Source organism: Choloepus didactylus, chromosome 11 (assembly GCF_015220235.1).
Source record: "Choloepus didactylus isolate mChoDid1 chromosome 11, mChoDid1.pri, whole genome shotgun sequence".
NCBI classification, from domain to species: Eukaryota; Metazoa; Chordata; class Mammalia; order Pilosa; family Megalonychidae; genus Choloepus; species Choloepus didactylus.
This window is the reverse complement of record NC_051317.1, coordinates 66,096,796-66,115,244: the sequence shown is the minus strand read 5'-3', so window position 1 is coordinate 66,115,244 and position 18,449 is coordinate 66,096,796. Positions and strand designations below refer to the sequence as shown.

The 18,449-nt window shown below is 47.0% G+C and overlaps 1 protein-coding gene and 1 long non-coding RNA gene across 2 annotated transcripts in view; one reads left to right on the top strand and one right to left on the bottom strand.

Annotated features, from left to right (window-relative positions):
• Positions 1–4,492: 4,492 nt before the first annotated feature.
• EGFLAM (EGF like, fibronectin type III and laminin G domains) overlaps positions 4,493–18,449 on the bottom strand; it is a 207,303-nt gene continuing 193,346 nt past the window's right edge. The window contains exons 20-23 of the mRNA XM_037799260.1: positions 16,100–16,243; positions 10,987–11,070; positions 5,885–5,988; positions 4,493–5,063 (exon numbers count right to left, since the gene is read on the bottom strand). Coding sequence (XP_037655188.1) covers positions 4,909–5,063; positions 5,885–5,988; positions 10,987–11,070; positions 16,100–16,243 — 487 coding nt within the window. The 3' untranslated portion in view covers positions 4,493–4,908. The remainder of the gene's footprint in view (positions 5,064–5,884; positions 5,989–10,986; positions 11,071–16,099; positions 16,244–18,449) is intronic.
• On the top strand, positions 6,672–9,574 carry LOC119506281. Its single transcript, XR_005210961.1, has 3 exons — positions 6,672–6,707; positions 9,092–9,213; positions 9,299–9,574. It is a non-coding gene; the product is annotated as an uncharacterized LOC119506281 (long non-coding RNA).

The following is an 18,449-nucleotide window of genomic DNA, read 5'->3' as shown; positions in this document are numbered from 1 at the left end:
CTCCAGGTGTCCTTGAGCACGCGGCACCTGACTGAAGGGCAAGGGGGTCAGGGCGAGGGGTCCAAAAAGCTCCACAGTGAAGCTCCATGGCTGGGACCCCATGGCAGGACCATGGGGCTTGTCACCCCATCTTTCTGGCCAGCTTCTGTCTTCCCAACCCAAAGGGGCCATGACCAGTCTGCTTTGACCATCACAGAAGGAGGATTGCCACGAAGATCACATTCTTTGAAGGTGAGGCTGAAGTGTGATAACTCATGGGGCCTACCTACCCCAGGAGCCGGCTCAAGTGGTTGGATTGAATTAGTCATTTTGCCACCTGTGAGCTGGAACTTCCCAGCGGCAGCCTGTCACTTCCCCCAAGACCCGCCAGTTTAAACGCCTTCAGACCTGGTACTTGACAGCCTTACAATGGACAAGGCCGGGCGGCTTATATTTCCCTTCTTTGTTTAGTGGGCGCTGTATGAATAGCCGGTTATGAAGCAGTTAAATGACCCACATTTTCCAGCCTGAGAAATGACTATGTGGGAGTGGCTGAAGCAGGGAAAATTCCCTTTGGATTCTGGCTCTGATTGTGTGCTGGCAGCTCCTTCCCCTCTGGTCTCCTTTAGGATGATCATCCTGGAGAACTTCTTTCCCACCTTTGATAAAAAGGTAATCCCACACCCTATAGCAGGGAGCCCCAGTACCCCACCTCCATCTTCAGGGGCAACCACTGGGCATTCCTGACCCGGGCAGGAGCTGAAAACGTCAAGGAAGGGAATGGAAAGCAGCTAATGCTTCGTCCAGGCCCTCTCCACTGGGAGCTGGAATTTTCTGCTGTTATTTTCCCCGGCAGCTGGGCCTCTGCAGGCTGCCCTTTGGTGCGTCTATCCCAGGGAGAAACTGCCTTGTGGGGGGCCGTGTTGACTGTCAGAGCTCTCAGCGAAGCTGGGGGCCCTCTTCTCCTCCCTCTTCTTCCTTTGGGAACTCGCAGTGCTAAAAACAAGCTTTCTGAGAACCATATTTTTCTGGGTTAAAGGTGAAAAATGCAGCATTTCCTCCAAGTGGAAAGCGCTCGGCCTGCCAGCTCCGGGCATATTTCCGAGATTTTTCCTCCCAGTCAGGGAGGAGGCAGCGCCCTGCAACACGGGAGAGGAGAGGAGGTGGGTGGTGGAGGAAAGCAAAGGAGGGAAGTTGGAAGGAAAGCGCCGGGCGCTCTGGAATCGGGCCGTGAGCGTCTGGCCCCTAGCAGTCCTGTTGATGTTGGAGCGGATCTGGAGACTTGTCAGAACTGGGCTGGGTCAGGAAATGAAAGGCAAATAAGAAGGCAGGAGCCCAGGGCTGCCGTTCAGCAGTGGCGATCAGGCAGGACCTTTGGGGCAGGCTGCTGCCTCCTGGGCTCTGGAGCTGTGAGGGGCTAAGGGGACCTCACAGATCTTCCTGAAAGAAATTCCGTAGCTGGGCCTAGAGGAAATGTGCAGGGTGTGAAAGTCAGTTCTAATAAGGAAGAGCAAAGCCGTGGCCTCCCCTCACCCTGCCCCCGGCCACCCTTTCTTAGAACACCGTGGGAAGTTCTGGGGAAGTTTCTCAGATCCTGATCGCGGTACAAAAGCTTTTCAGAAACCCGTGCCTCATGATAGCCTTCCTCAACAGGACAGGGAAGGCATTGACCTTCGAGCCCACTGGCTGCTCCCCAAACCTCCCATGAGCCGAGGGTCCAGCCATCCGTCTCCAGCGTGCCTCTCACTGCAAGCGGCTGCGCCAAAGCCCTGGCATGGAACCATCTGCCCACTTGTTCCTCATCCTCCTCTGAACACCACCACGGCTGCCGAATGCAAGGCAGCAGGTGGAAGGACGAGGGGAAGTGGGGCACAGTGGGGGGGCCTGCAGGAGGGGCGAAGGCGGCTCCCAGAAAATAGGGCCTGGCCAGCCTTGGCCAGTCGCTGCAGGCACGTTGCAGACCTCCATGCCCACCCCCAAGGCCCCTGCAGGGCGGTTGTCAGGGGACCACCTCCATCCCTCCCGCACCACTCCTTTCGTCAACATAGGACTTGCTGTGGTGATGACATTGTTGACCCTGATTTTTCTCCCCTCCCTGTATCCATGCCCTATGCCAGGTGACTGTAGTCCTCTTACTTCAGAGGGGACATCTGTTTCCTTATTTCTTGAGTCTATAGACTTTGCCTAATAACATGTGTCAGAAGTGACATGTGGCAGTTCCAAACTGAGACCGTAAAAGGCCTCGTGCTCTTATCCACTTCCCTCGTCATGTGAACGGCACGCTCAGGGGGGCCCACTCCTCCCAGGAGGGGGAAGATGAGAGACATATGGAGGGGACTCAAATTACTTCATCATCCCAGCCAAAGTCACCCTGCATTAGCCAACCCCCGCGTGTGTGAGCAAGTCCAGCTGGGACCAGAAGCGCCTTGTGGAGCCCAGCCAGGGTCAGCAGAGCTGCCTAGCCAACCACTCAACACACATGTGCAGTGCACACTTCTGGTTGTATGTCGCTGAGGCCCCATGGTTGTTTCCAGTGCAGCATTACTGTGACAGTGGATAACAGATACACTTCGAGAAAAACCTGGGGCACCCACAAGCCAGGCTGAGCTCTTCCCAGCTCTCCCACGTGCCTGAGCCCGGGTCTAGTCCTCAGTCTCAGGACAAAGTTTTACCTAAAACCACCTATGCTATAAACTCACCCCACATCTCCTGTTTTTTTATTTTTTATTTTTTATTGTTGTTGTCCACTGAGATGATAAAAGAGTTTTGCATCTAGCTTGAGAAACAATATCTCTTCCCTATTATCCCCTAGCCTCCCATGGGGTCAGCTTCTCTTGGTTGTCCCTACCTCTGCCGCCCTCGGATCTGCAGGATATCTCTTCCCCCGAATGCATCGTCATGTCCCGGCTCCACTTTCAGCCTCATCTGCCTCCCACCCAGTGGGGAGGCAATGCCAAATCCTCTTCCACTTCAGCACCCATTCCCAGCCTCCATCCTCGGGTCATTGCAATTTTCTCTGGATAACACTTACATGGAACAATAGCTCATCTACGATGCAACTCATCTGGCATTAGCTCAGCTGGATATTTTGCTAAAATCACAATGATTATTTTGGCTGGAGGCAACTGATTCAAAGTGTGCTATAAAAGCAACTCCATTATATCTTGGGAAGCTCTGGCCCCAGTAGTCTCCAAGGAAATTATGTTGAAGTGAGGGTGGTTGTGAAATAGTCAAATCCACTCTCTACCACGTGGCTTTTCTCCAAACTGCTCTCACAAGGTGAGGTGTAGGAGAAGATAAAAGTATTGTTGTTGTTGTTGTTACTATTATTTCTCTGGCAGGAAGGCTCCTGGTTGTTAAAGGTTCCCAAGGCAGAAACTTGAAGCACCAGGTGAACCTCTCTAGTTTATTTATTCATCTCTTTGAATCCTTAGTGTGCCTAAAACCATGCTTTGCACAAAGCTCAAAAGTTCTTTTGTTGCATAAACAAGAGTAGAGTCATAAGTGGGACTAAATATAGGCTCTTGCATGACTGGGTCATATTTCCCTCCTCTTTGGGGGCAGCATTTACCTCACCTTTCCCTTGGCAAGTCAGGCCATGGGGATCTGTCTCCAGATGGACCAGCTGTCTCCAGGATCACATGCATGACTAGAAAAGGGCATGGCTGATGGTTCAGAAGGAGGAAGTACCATGCCTCTGATGCTACCCCTTGCCCAGACCAGGCTGCGGGCATCCCCCCAGCTTCGCCTTAGAAACACTGCTTGTACTGGTGTCTATTTAGCAAGGGGGGGTCTCTGCAAGGATCAGTAGCACCTTGAAGAATGAATGAATGAATGCATGCATGAATGCATGAATGAATGGATGGATTGACTGAATGAATGACTGATAGGGAGTTCTAGCCTTTCTCATCCTCTTTAGTCAAGTTCACTATAGATTTTCCCCTCTCTCTTAAAACAAAAATGACAGTGACCCACCTCAATAATATATGTTCCTTTTAATCTGCTTATTTTGGAAAGCTTCATAGTCATCCCCTGGAGCCATCAACATTTACCAACAGGGAATGGTCAGTTCCCCCAGTTGCCCACCCCAAGTTACCTATCCCACTCCGCTGACATCACAAAAGGCCCAACCAACAAGTCTCCTTCGGGAGCAAGTTTTAGGAAAGTGTGCAAAGAATTCAGAGTTGTCCACCCAAATTTCCAAAAGTATACTGTGTGGACAGCCTGCAGCTATAAAAATATACACATACAAAAGTACAGCTACAAAATCATGGTGCCCGTTTTCTTAGATTTGCATTATAAAACGTAGGGATTTAGCACTAAAGGTCAACTTTGGGGGACAGCATTACGATGCTGTGTTCAGTCTCCCCCTGCCATTATTTTTATGGAATAGTCAGAGCACATTGAATCAGACAGTGAGGAGCTGAGGGGGTTAATCAGAACAATTCATGGACCAAGGTGGAAAATCCGAGGTTGAAGGCCACACAGTCATTCTGCTGTCAGTAAGCGCGTCATGAGTCAGGGAAGGAGAGAAGTATTTTAATACTGCCCTTTGGATTTCTTTGTCCTTTTTTTTTTTCTTCCTTTTTTTAACGTACTATGAATCACAACACAGTCACAGAACTACAGCAGACAGGCTCTGGAATTTGCATTGATGCATGATCTCTGGCAGCCACTACACGTTCAATGGACAAAGTCCAATGCTTCCTACACAGAGTATTCCATTTGGTATGGTCCACAGAGTATCAGCAGGAAAGGCCACGTGGGGATGCCTGTCTCAGTCCCCAGCATCAGGGTGTGCTTTCTCCTGTGATGAGAAGAAACGCACCAGGTCCCTGGACCTCAGTGTGGGGCATCAGGCAGGGTCTCAGGGCCCCCAGGGAGTCTCAGGATAGAAGGCTCTGCCCCTCCGGGCAAGGCCGGCTGGTGTTACTTGGCTCCGCAGGTGTTGATGTTTTTCCCATCCACAGCATCTTCCACAAGGGAAATGTGATAATCGGTGGACAGGGTGAAATGAGAGATACAACCCACGAGCCCTCTCATGTATTGCCTGTTAGTGTGCAGAGCAATTTCCTTCATTCCGCCTGCCAAGAAGAAAGAGAGACAGGGTGAGCCAAAGGGGAGGGTGTTGGCGTAGCGGGAAAGGGTTTCCCTTCATGGCACTTGAGCGTCTACTGACCAAGGTGTCCCTTGGCCGACAGGATGAGTGAGGGCTGTGGGTACCTTGAACTCAGTACATCACACCTGTCTATTTTATAATTATCCTTGCAGGAACTGATTGCCTTGGATGAATTGATACACAACCAGAGGATATAAATACACACTCAGGTGTGACTTCTGGCCCAAGTTACCATCTTGAAACCACACAGTATCTAGTAAAGTTGAAAGTGTTGTATAATGTCAACAAAATGTGGTGTGTAGGTAGAAGTGATGCCATTTACACTGACAGAAATACACTGACGTTTTACATGATGTTGAATGCTTTTATAATCATGTTCACTTATAGAAAATATCACATGGCCTTTCAATAGAGATATCTTTTCATTTTTATGTGTCTGCCCTAGTGGGTTATATGCCATTTACAGAAATATCCCTCACTGTAAGTCTGAGAGGAGCTAGAAAGACAGATCCTCCTTCCTCAGTTAGGGAGAATTCTTGAGGCTATATTTAGCAGGCTCCTGTTCTATAAAAAAAGGAAAGCACATTTTTCCTGGTGGATCAGTCCAAAGCACAAAATCATCTAAGTGAGTCTCTTCCTGCCATCAACCATGAGTCAGAAGTTCAGAAAGTAGAAGAATGGAATAGCTTGAGAGCTTCCTGATTTCCAGTGAAATGCACAGCTTCGGGGATCCCCAGCATGACAAATGGACAGGGCGTCACTGAGATTTGGTCAAAGGTTGCTTACCCACATATAGGGGTCCATTGATGTTGAGCTGCCTCATCATGCCAGGTGATTTACCCGTTCTGGCCCCATAATCATCCACGGTTATCTTTCCTGATTGGCCATCCCTGTAAGAGAACCACCATCTACTGGAGCTTTCATTTCAATAAATAAGTGTCGAAGAACCTACTATGAGTCAGATATTGTGCTTAAGGATGGGGATACTAAAACAAAAATAAAATGGTCCTAGCCCTAAAGGAGTTTTCTGGGTCCCCTGAGAAAGAAAAAAAAAAAAAAATTCAAATTGCTAATTACAACACAGTGTCACCACTGCTATGATAGAGGAATGTCCAGGGTGCTACAGAATTACATTGGAGGGACAACATCATGAGACTGGGATGGGGGCAGTTATTGGAGAGAGGGTCAAGGAAAGCCTCTCAGAGAAGGTACTGTCCAAGATGAGTGTTGAGGGCTGGTGAGTCTGGTGAAAGAAAAAAAGAAGGCTAATCCAAGTAGAGGGAGCAGCTTGAGCAAAAAGAGAAAAGACAGGTGGGTCAGTACAGACTAGCGTAGAGACTAATAGGGCTGGTGTGGCAGCCCAGGGGTTGGCACCCTTAGGGAAAAGGGTGGAGCCGTGAGCACGCAGTAGTCTGCCTGACCAAAGCACAGACACTGAAGGTCATTGAGCCTAATCACTGATGGTAATCAACTTTCATGTGACCCAGCTGAGGTTTCTTTGTAACCAAATCTCATGAGGCTCTGCTGAGCTATTTAAAGCACTCCTCTTCCTCTTGTTTGCCTGGATCTTTGACTTTCCCAACCAGCTGCCATTGGGAAAAATCCTCCTGTAAGTAAGTCCCTAACTAAAATTCATGGGGAACTTTTTGCCTGGCCTATTCTTTGGTCTTGGGGTTGAGTTGGGCTGGAACACTGAACATAGAGACTAACAGGGCTGGGAGTGGAGGGGGGAAGCTAAAGCCAGAAATAGATGACGAAGGGTATCATAATGAGTTTAGAATGTATCATAACAGCAAGAGGGAGCCAGGGAAGAATTTTAAGGCAAAGCCAAAGGTAAGGTGGGGGGAGGGAGGGATGGTGAGACTTACTTTTTAAGAAAATCAGTCTAGTTGCAGTGTGGAGAGTGGATTATGGAAGACAATGAGAGAGTGGGAGACATGAAAATGGGGCATCATTTGGGAAGATGATGAGGCAGAATGTGAGGTAGTGGAGATGAGGACAGAGCATGGCCTGGGTTGGGAGAAGAATATTCTCCAGACAATAAGGAATCAAATCCACTTAACTTGGTGGTATATTGAGTGCAGGGAGTAAAGAAATGTATTGGGAGTTTCAAGCTCTGGAAAATTGGTAGATGGAGATGTCATTCTCCAGGAAGGGGAATATATTTGAACAGGTGGGGTGTAGATGATAAGCTGGGTTTGACACTTGTTGAGTAGGAAGTAACTAGGGACATTTAAATGGACATAGCCAGAAGTTCATCTCATGATTGATGAATGCCAAGTGTTTATTCATTCATTCACACATTCATCAATCTACAAATATTTGCTGAGCACCTGCTCAGTTCCAGGCACTTTGCTGGTACTAAGTAAATGTGGTCACTGACTGCAAGTACCCTACAGTTTAGTTGAAGACACAGAAAAGTAAACAAGCCACCATAGCAAATGTTACTATAGTAGGAAAGATGCAATTAGAGGACACAGGAAGGACACTGAACTCAGACAGCAAGGATCAAAGGAAGTGACATCGGAACCAAGTCTTAAAATAGGAGAGGTTGCTTGATCCTCTCTCCCAGGCAGGCAGGAAGTGGACTATTGATCTAAGGCTGCAGCGTGGAATTCAGGGAACCTGACCTAGACGTAGGAAGGGGCAGGGAAGTTTGAATTTCCAGGTGGAGCTGAAGGGGGACATGGAATCTGTTGGAGGAGGAGCAAGAGGTGAGGCAGAGAGGTCAGCAGGGTCCTGATCCTTGGAAAGTGCACTGAGAAGTTGGATGCTATTCCGGGCACAATGGGAAGGCAGCGAAGCAATTTCAAAGCAGGTACAAGCTTGCTCTAGAGGAGAATGAAGAATGGCTTAGAAGCTTCTAAAGGACCCACGCAGCCCAAAAGTGACTCTGAAGACAGAGAAGGGGAAGTGTTCATCTGTGGCAAGAGTTTTGCAGTTATCCAAACTGGTTCCCAGACATACGTAGCCCTGGAAACTTTCTTTAAGCAACTGTCTGCTTCTGTAGCGCTAGGGTGTGTGCCATGTTAAAGAGACACCTGAGGGTGATCTCAGTCCACTTCTTGATAGCAAGTCTTCTAGCACCCAGCTCTAGTGGTCTTTCTCCTGTCTGTCCTCACCCTTCAGATCACTCACTGCCTCCCTGTTATGGAAATGGTTTCTTAAAATCTCTTACCTGAATTCTGTGATGGGCAATGACCCCAACACCTTGCCCTGGACTTCTAGTGTGGGACTGGATTAAGAAAAAAAAAAAACCCTAGTTCTTCCATTTAATAGCTGTGTGATGTTGAACTAGTTACTTGAGCTCTCTGAAATTCAGCAGCAAGGAACCCACTGGAGCTTAAAAGTCCAGGGTTTAAATCCTAACTCTGCTCTTTACAAATTGTGTAACCTTGGGCAAGTTTCTTAACATCCTCCTTACCTTGCCTTTTTTTTTCATAGCATTTACTCTATTTCATGAATTCTAAGATGAGCACTTTTTTTTTTCATTTTTTGTATCTCTGAGATGAGGATGCCCCATAATCAATGACATCTTAGATCTGAAGAAAAGTGTGGTGTCACCTTCTAACATAACACATAATAATTCTTCATTGTGTTCATTGTTTATGGTCTGTTGCCTCCCATTAGACCCATCAAGGCAGAGATGCTGGTTTTATTCACTGATGTTTCTCAAGTGTCTGGAATAGTATGTGACTCATAGGTGAATGAGCAAGTGACTTTGGGGAGCTTCAGTATCCTCATCTGAAATGGGTATAACTCTGTCCATCTCCCAGTGCTGTGCAGCAGATCAGGGATTATGACTGCAAAGCATGGAATGCCATAGTGGTAGAGGAGTGTGGTTCTTGTTGTTATTAATATCATCACCATTCTCGTCTGTAAGGTGAAGGTTATAAAACCTAACTTGCTCTGAATATTAACTAAGAAAAGTTATGTAAAGTACCTGACACCCTGAAGATATTTAACAAATGAGAATTTCTTCTCTTTTTCCAGCTGGGATTAATACCTTCAAGAACAGGACTACCCAGAGCAATACGGTGTACAAAGAAAGGCTCCCCTTGGGGATCTCCTTCTCATTGATTCCACTAACCCTGGAGCCTGCACTGAGAATGAAGGTATCTACCCAATCTTTCTTGCCTAATTTGATATCCATAGTCTTGACTCAGTTTCTGCTTAGGTCTCTTCCATCATCCTTTCTAGGCCTGTCTGCTCCTCTGGAACACAACTCTCAATATCAATCAGTTCCTGGACTCAGCTCCTCCTGTTCATCCTTCATTATAACCGAAGACCCACTAGGAGAGATATCAATGATGCCAATAACAAAAGCTCCGCCTGCTATATCATCTTCACCATGCCAAGCTTGGTGCTCTGACATATGAAGGTCTTCTAGTGGAGCATTCCACTGCCTTATCCCTCCAAAGCGTCTAAAATCCTAGGTGTGGGTAGGCTGCATCATGGAATGGGAAGGAAAGAGCTTTAACGTAGTGTTATTACCTTGACTCTGCCAATAAACAGTTGTTTAGTCTTGGGCAAGTCACTTGGCATCTCAGTTTCCTTAGATGTCTAGGAAGTGCCTGGAGTCCCCACCAAAGTGTGTCTTTATGTATATAATCAAACCAGAGAACAATTTTGAAGGTTTAAAAGTCCTTCCACAATGTGTGAGTATTCTACTAACCTTCTCCACCCAAGGGAACTGAGGACAGTGAAGTTTCAGGGTAGGGATGGTAGACATCAAGTGTGGTGTGGAAGTAAGAACTCAAGAGTTTCATATTCCTTTGCATGCTTCTGAGCAAGCCCGTTTAAAGCCCTTTTAAAGATGGGTAAGAGAGAAATGAGGAACCTAGATCTACATATTCTAGAGCAACGTGGGGTTAGGTTGGATTGGATTGGGTTGGACTCTGAGCATGTTAATTCATATTCTAGAATATATTTGAGATCAAGCCTTAAGTATTCATTATGGGAAGACATCTTTTACAAGAAATCCATGTTGGGGCTTTGTCAAAGTCACCACCTGTCTCAAGGGCTTTCTTGCCCTCCCAGGCAGCCGGTAGGCACTGATCTGCTTCCGTATCCCCACACATCTTCTAGGGTATCAGAGGCAGGCCCAGAAGCCAGGGGAGTGGGATCTGGCAAGGCTATTCCCACCAAAGCCTACATGTGAGCTGAGTAGGAAATTGCCAGATGCAGTGACCATGGTGAACACCATGCTCCCCAGGACTCATTCAAGACTTCACCCACTGATTTTCCCAGAAAGGGCTATTGTACATCCTCAGGGAACCTGAACTAGAGCTGCAGTTCAGCTTCCCTTCTCCTGGGACCTTCAGCTAACCTGGCAGCACCAGCATACAGCTAAGTTTAGGATGTACAGCTAAGTTTAGGATTGCTACTTAGTTTCTCAAAATGTATTGTCTAGGAATATGGGCATAGGTAGTAAAAGTATAAAGAAAAGCAAGGGAATAATTAACACAAAAGTCAGGGTAGCAGTTACCTCTGGGAGAGGAGAGATATGTAACTGGGGCAGTGTACGTAACAGGTTCTGAGATTCAGGTAAAGTAATGTCAACAACAAAAAAGTGGGCAGTGGCCTATGCAACAGGATTTGAAGCCTTCCTCCCAGTCCACATGCCCTGAAATCTCATCTCTCTACATGGCGAGGCCCTCCTCCTGTTTAGCCACCAAAGGTCACTCACTGTTCGGCAAAGGTTTGGGGCTCCATTCTCTCCAGCCTTTCAGTGCCAGAGGTGGGGACAGGTGGGAATCGGTAGCAAAATGCCTTGAGTGCCCTCAAACAGGAGTCCTAGGATGCCAGGCAAGGCTGGGGAGTAGAATTGGACACCACATCCCATGGCTGCTTAGATACGGCTCCGTTGCACACTGGTAGGTACTCACCTGACAGCCTTGACTCGGTGCCAGCGGCCATCGTGGAAGGAGCCGTTCACCGTGATGGATGCCACACCACTGCCCAGGTTATAGCTAAAGGCATGGAAAGAGAATAAAACACTAAGGCACAGGCAGACACCCATTTGCAAATAATTCGCATGGCCAAAGTTCTTTGGAATTCAGAACGCAGTTTCCTTAACAGAAAACCAACTAATGATAAAATGTTACAAAAGGTGGTAGAGTTCCAGGCTAGCCCATAAGTCATTTTTTTAAAAGCCCTGTTTACTATGCATCGGTACCATAAACTCAGAAACAACCAGGGCTTTATCATTTTTATGTGTTTTCATGTTTTTTTTAAAATATAACATTGCATTGAGCCCCAAAGAGCTTATGGGAATTTGTCGAAAATCCCCAAACCGACATGTAGTGGAATGAGAACTTGAACTTGCTGTATGATCTGCTCCCCATTTTACTTTGATATCAGGCCCACCCATTAGCTTTCCATTTCAGTTCCCAGACACCCTGAAAACCTAAAGGAATCAGAACACATGAACAGGTTGGTTACCAGAGAGAAATATCCCTCTTAATCCAGTGTTCATTCAATTATTCTAATTTAATTCAATTCAACAAATATTTATTGAGTGAGCCCTCTGTGCTGGGCACCGAGCCAGCTGCCTGAACCTCCCCTGGATAATACAATCAAGCCTATGTAATCATGCTTTTGAAGGACAATGTGTTTCAACTGGGAAAACTCCCTCCTCATGTTGGGAAAGGAGGTGTCTCTCCTTTAATCCATTGCCCAAGATATAGAATTGTTAAGAACAAAACTGGATTCTTACTGAGTATTTGCATGCACTCATTCTGAGAAAAGAGCAAGACTAGAAAGCACTTGGCTTTCCCCAGGGAAAGCACCAGAGATCATTTATTTAATAATGGAAGTTTAACAGCCTGTGGACGGTCACACAACCCCTTGACATTTAAGCCAAGAATAGAATTTGGGTGACTTGACAAACCATGGGACAAAGCTGCCACTCTGACCCTGAAAAATCCACTGTTTTAGAGTGATTTTTCCCACATCAAGTGTCACCACCGACCGGCCGCAGGTGGAATTTTCAGATTTCATTATTTGGTGGCCAAGGGCCTGGTGAAGAAATGAATGAATATGCGGCATGGTCGTGAAGCCGGTTGGCAGAAACTCAGCTGAATTACTAATCTATGGCTTTTATGAGAAGCAAGACAGGGTGGTGGAAAGAGCCCAGACACTCAGATTAGACTGAGCTGACTCAATTCCCAGTCTTGACATTTTACTAGCTCTGCAACCTTGGGCAATGTACTTCATTTCTCTGAGTTTAAGATTTTTTTTCCTGAAAAATAGGGGTAATTAAGCCTTCCCTGAAGGAGTTGTAGTGAGTTAAGTAAAATAATCTATGTAAGGAATGCTGCACATAGTGGGAGCCGAACAAACATCGTACCACCCCAAGCATATGCAGTACTTACTGCAGATAGTATGGAGAGTCGGCAAGGCACTCTGAGAAATTAGCAGTAAGGAAAAAGTTTGCCACCAAGAGTTCAACTGATCAAGCCTCTCCTGGAAGAGTAGCCATGTATGAGAGTTAATCAACAGACTGTAAATATGTAACCAAAGAGGTCAGGAACACTCAGTTCCCAGAGCTGGACTGGAACTTGATTGCAATCTGTGAATGGAAACCTTCTCAGGTGTGCCAGAAGTTGACTTGTCTGGACAAATGACAGGCTTTCTTTTGCCTGTTCTCCAGCCTGATAGCAATCCTGTTCATTCAGAGGACCACATGTGTTCAAGGAGTCGACACTGAGCCGAGCAGACAGGAATCCAGTTATCAAACTGTAGGCTGGGCCAACTCAGGAGGCTTTTCGGTGGCCTGGCTCTCCAAAGCCCCACTCAACAGGCTTTCGGCCCTCCAAATACCCTCCTGATTCCCTGGGCACCCTGGGTCTCACCCTGGCATAGCTCCCTCTTTTGGATAATAATCAATGACCAAAAATAGTGGTCCCCTTCACTGGGAGAGGGCAAGAGAGGGCTTTCCTGGGAGCTGGAACCACTCTACGTCTTGTTCTCAGTGGTGGTTACACAGGTGTTTACATCTTATCGAGTTGTACACTTAGCATTTGTACACTGTATGTAAGTTATACCACAATTTTTTAAAAAGTAGAAATAAATAAACGGATGCATGTCTGTTTCTGTAGCAATGCCTTGTGTATCTGGTGAGCAGGCATCAGTTAACCTAAGCTACTCAACTTGGCATGTTCTTGGCATGTGACAGCGAGCACCATGGTGGGCCACTGAGCAAATGCCCACAGGCAAGGCCTTTTGGAAACCACTTGGCCGCCTTTGTGCAGTGACACTTCTATTTAGTCCTGTCCCCTTTAAACTGTAGCACAAGTCACTTCACTAATGTCAAATCTCTTCACTTCCTCCATTAACGTGAAAACACTATTGATGCCACATGGGGAGTTAGGGGAGAAGACTACCAGTGACGTGATCATCATAAACCTGCTTGCAAGGTTTTATACCCCACATATAATCATAGAACAAGGCAACACAAAAACAGAAACTAAAAACAAAAACAAAAGCACCAAACTCATTTTTAGTTGACCACTTTGATTCCCTTTCTTCTACTCAATCTTGCACCAAAACCCTGAATGATTCTTTTTTTAGAGTTCCATTGCTCTTTCCTGATCTCTGGCAGAAGAGCTTTGAGCAACAAAGTAGCGAAAGAACCAGCATTTAGGTGAAGGAAGAAAGTCAAGAAAGTTGAGAATATGTATATTTTATCTTAGGATTTCTGTTCTGTTTGTTTTGGAACTGGATCAAGCACTAAAACCTCCAGAATGATTTGTCTATTCCAAAAACCATTTCACCCGGTAGGCACCACTGAAGTAAGCTCTTTGAGGGCAGGATCCGTGTCTTATTAGTAAGTATAATAACAGTAGTAAGAGTTGCCGTCCGCTGGCATGTTCCAGCCCCTGGCCTCTATTCCCCACCCCAGCCTCCTGCAGTGCGTCCACGCTTCTGCATCAGGTGAAGGGAGGCGGAGAAAGTACAGCCAAGCAGGACTGCTGCCAAGAGGTGCAGATGTCTTCCTTGGCCTGAGCTAAGCAAGTTTATCATTTATGCGGAACACCACCAGAACTCCAGGCTTAAAGAAAAACACAGGGCAAATTCTCAGAAACCCGAGGAAGAAATGGTAACCTAAGAAATAGGTCCAGATGGAGTGGGGCATCGAGGGGTGGGAGAAGGTGGGCTCTCCCTGCAGGGCCAAGTGTGAGAGACGAGGCAGAGAAGGGGTGTGTGGGGAGGGCCCTGCGCAGATCTTGTTTCCCTGTCCAGCTGGAGCAGATGGCGAATAGGTTCTAGCTGGCTGTTTAGGGGGGCTGGGGTGGGGGGGAAGTTGGGACATCCCACCCACGGCTGAGCTTCTGTTTCAGTTCCCTTTTCTGGGCACAGTCAAGTACTTGAGGCCTTTGCGAGGTTAACCACAGGAAAACCACAAGAAAATGGCTTCTGCGGCAGCCAGCCCGAAACCTGGGTGTGAAGAGCTGGGCGTCTGACCTTTGGGCCAGTGGGAGAAAGAAGATGGAGATGGTGAGAAGTTACCTCTCCCCTGCTAACTTTATCCTTCAACCACATTCATCTCTCCAAAGCCTCCGGCAATCAAGGGATTACATCACGCAATTGGATTAGCGTGCTCTGCTATTTAAAGGCAAGCATGATGTTGGGCAAGTGACATTTCCTCTCAAAATGCCTTTTATGCAAATTGAAAAGATTTAGGTTATCCTACTCTGGCTGCCAGAAATCCCAGGGCATGACTGACAGAAGCCCTAGAATTAAGTCTTCATCTGCTCTATTGTCCTGTTAGCTCTCCTCTGTCTATTTCAATTCAAATGAATTCCATATCATGTCATGAACACTTGTGCCACTGGGGAGACTAAAGAAGTAAAGGCCAGGGAAATTCCTGCCCTCCTGGAGATGATGGTCAAGACACAGAACAGATGTCATCAGATTTTCCCGGGCATCAAAGTCACCTGGAGAAATGATTAGACCACAGATTGCCAGGCCTGCCCCCAGAGATGTTCTGATTCAGTAGGGGAGGGGTGGGGCTTGAGAATTTGCACTCTAACCAGCTCCAGGTGATGCTGCTACTGCTAGTCCAGGGCCTGCAATTTGAAAACCACTCATCTAGACAAGCTATTTTTAACATCGATTGAGCTTTTTTCATTTTACACAACCCAGTCCCAGCCCCTTGTGTGTCCAGTTTCCACCCAGTGTAGTGGGGAGAAGTTGTCCAGGTAATTTGTTTAACTGTTTCATCCCCACCAATTTGAAAAATGTGAGAACAGTCTATTCTCTAACTCTATTCTCTAATAGTCTAAGTTCACTTAAAAGAAGTGACAAAAATCTAAATGTCAGATTGACCTATTGAGGGCTGAATATGTGTTTTGTTCTTCTTTGCAGCAAGAGACTGGAAAGCAGGTGTTCTCCTTCCCAAGGCTACACAGCTAATAAGGAGCAGAGCCAGAATTTAAAGCCGGGTCTCCTGGACTTCGGGTCTTCAGGGCCGGCTTTCTGAGCTGGTGAGGATTGAGCTGAGTGGGTGGATGGCTTCCATGCTTGACAGTTTCAAAGTCCGTTTTCCGCCATTTCCTAATTTGCAAGTGGGATGCATACAGCAATAACACTCTAGAACAAGGATCACAAACTTTTTCCTTAAAAGACTAATATTTTAGGCTTTTAAGATATTTTAGGTCTCTGTCAAAACTACTTAACTGTCACAAGGGAGCATGACAGCAACCACAGACAATATATAAATGAATGAGCATGGCTGTATTCCAATAAATATATATTCTTTTACAAAAATAGATAGAAGTTCAGATTTGGCCCACAGGCCAGAGTTTGCCAATTCCTGCATGAGAAGATGGATGTTAGAAAGAAAAACCAGGAGCCCCAAATAAGCCTGGTGATTCAGGTAACAGCCAATTCTAGCTGATGGAGTTCTGGATCACTGTTGAGCCATTCTGTTTGGCGATCTGCACTGTATGAGAAAAGCTGCAAGGTGACGCTGAAGGCAGCTGGCGTGGGGGTTACCTGAACACCAGGGCTCCATCCCGAAGGCCCAAGGAAATGAAGTCGCTGTTGGGTCTCATCAGGCTGTCTCCTCTCCAGATCAACAGACCATCCTTTGCAGTTGTCTTAAACCTCATGAATGCATTTGATCTTGATCCCGACACCCTGGAGGAAATACACCACCGAATCAGCCAGGCCCCACCAACATCTGTCTCTGAGTAATCCCAGTTTTCTCTGCCAGCCACGAGCAACCAGGTATAGGGATCATCTGACGTTCTGGACACTTACTGCCAGGAGCCTAGAAATGGCACCCCCACCACAAATCATACCACGGTCTCAATGTCTGACCTGCCCACGCTGCAGCAGGGCTGTCCCCCCCAGGACGGTGAAACCCCATGGGAGAGCACTTGCTGTGTCAGATTTGCCAGACGATGGCTAATGCCACTGTCCCAGCACACATCCTAATCTTTCATGGCAGTTCCTTCCTTCCCATCCACCCATTGCCTAGGGTTTATCAATTGATAGAAGACAATCATGGTGGTTCCACTTCCCTTGCCAGTGATTGGTGCAGGTGTGGGCATGTGACCCATTATCGACCAACGAGAGAGTCTTCCCTCTGTCCTATCCTACCACTCAAAGGGCCCTTGGGAAACTGCTCCCCATTCCTCAACTGAAAGTGAGCTTCCTAACTTCCAAAAGGTTCCAGGAAGCAGCCGCTCTGGGCTGTGACCATGGCTGTGGATGGCCAGCTTTGGTGGTGACCGGCCTTATGGCCAGAGGAATGGTGATGAGACAAAGGTCGTATCTCAGGGTAGGCAAATGGATTGAAGGGATAATGGACTCTTAATCCCTGGTATTGAGGTGTGCTGGGGAAGAGGCAGGGGTGAGAGGAACAGGAGGCTGTGAGGAAAGGAGAGGTGCTCAGGCAGGTCAGGCCCCAGGCTCTCCAGCCACGGCTGGGACGAGCAGGACATGCTTATCTGCCCTTATCAGTTCTTGGGAATAGCCTAGTGCAGCAATTCTTTCTGACTAAGATGATGAGTGTTTGATCTGATGTCAAGAACAGGGCAAGCAGGAGGTCCTTGAATCAAAGGACAGACAGAAGTAGACATAAATTAATATTTGTGCTAATATGGCATTATTGGGAAAGTTTCTCTTCCCATTCTCCTATCACTTGTACCATCCCTCTCTTTTCCCCACACACCTGGGTCTAAGGCTGTAGAGCACATTCAGTAGTGAAGAGTGGAGGGAACTTTGTCTAGGCTTCTGAGTGCCCGATGTAGACAGGAAGAAACCAAGTGAGCTTGGCTCTGAGGGCAGAACTTCATAGAGTGGTGAGGGAGGAGCAGGGTCCACGATGGTGACTTCTCCACCAGCTCTGTGGGACTGTGTGCAGAGCAATCCAGCCCTGGCCCATTTCCTAGAGACCTGCTTTTCCTAATCTTTTGTGGCAGGTTCCTTCCTTTCCATCCACCCATTGCCTTGGGTGTATCAATTGGTAGAAGACAATCACGGTGGTTCCACTTCCCTTGCCAGTGATTGGTGTAGGGGTGGGCATGTGACCCACCATTGACCAATGAGAGAGAGGAATTTTACTAGAAGGATTCTGGGAAAGATTCCTTCCCTTTAGAAAAAGGTGTCTTTTGTTAACTTCTGCTGTATATTTCTCTGTCTTATGGATATCTCATGATCGTCTTATGGGCAGCCATCTTATACTCATGAGGAGAGCGGTCCCTGGAGAATATGCTGAGCATAACAAGAATGTAATATGAAATAGACCTGGCTCTTTGATGATATCATTGATCCTCTGAATTAAAATCCAGGATCCAGTCTAATTCTTGGCTCCTTATCATACGAAATAATAAATGCCTTTCACATTTGAGATATTTTGAGCTGAATTTTCCATTACTTGCAGCCAAAGTCACCTAACTGAAACAGACCTTGAACCTGACTTTTAGATGCAGTTTTGCACACGTGCATATATACATATACATATGCACACGCATGCACACAGATACACAAGCACACACACACGTGCCATTGGAATCATTCTGGTTTGGGGTCTCACGCCTCCCACTCTCAGCATTCCCTAGTACCCCAAAGCCACCATTGACTTTTCGCTAAGCACCGGGGGCTCTGGATTTGGTCCCCTTTCGCACTGTCACTGCCTTCTGGGGACTGAATGTGAGGGAGGAGGGCTGAGGAAGGAAGAGGACCTCTGCTGGCTGGGAATCCATTTTGCCTAAGGCCCCATGCCAAAGCAACATGCATAAATACAACAGGTGGCTTAGAGAAATTAAGGCACTGTCTGCCTGGCATGCTTTCAGAGTTACCAGGGACAGCCAGTGCCCCAGGAAAATTTCTCTCAACC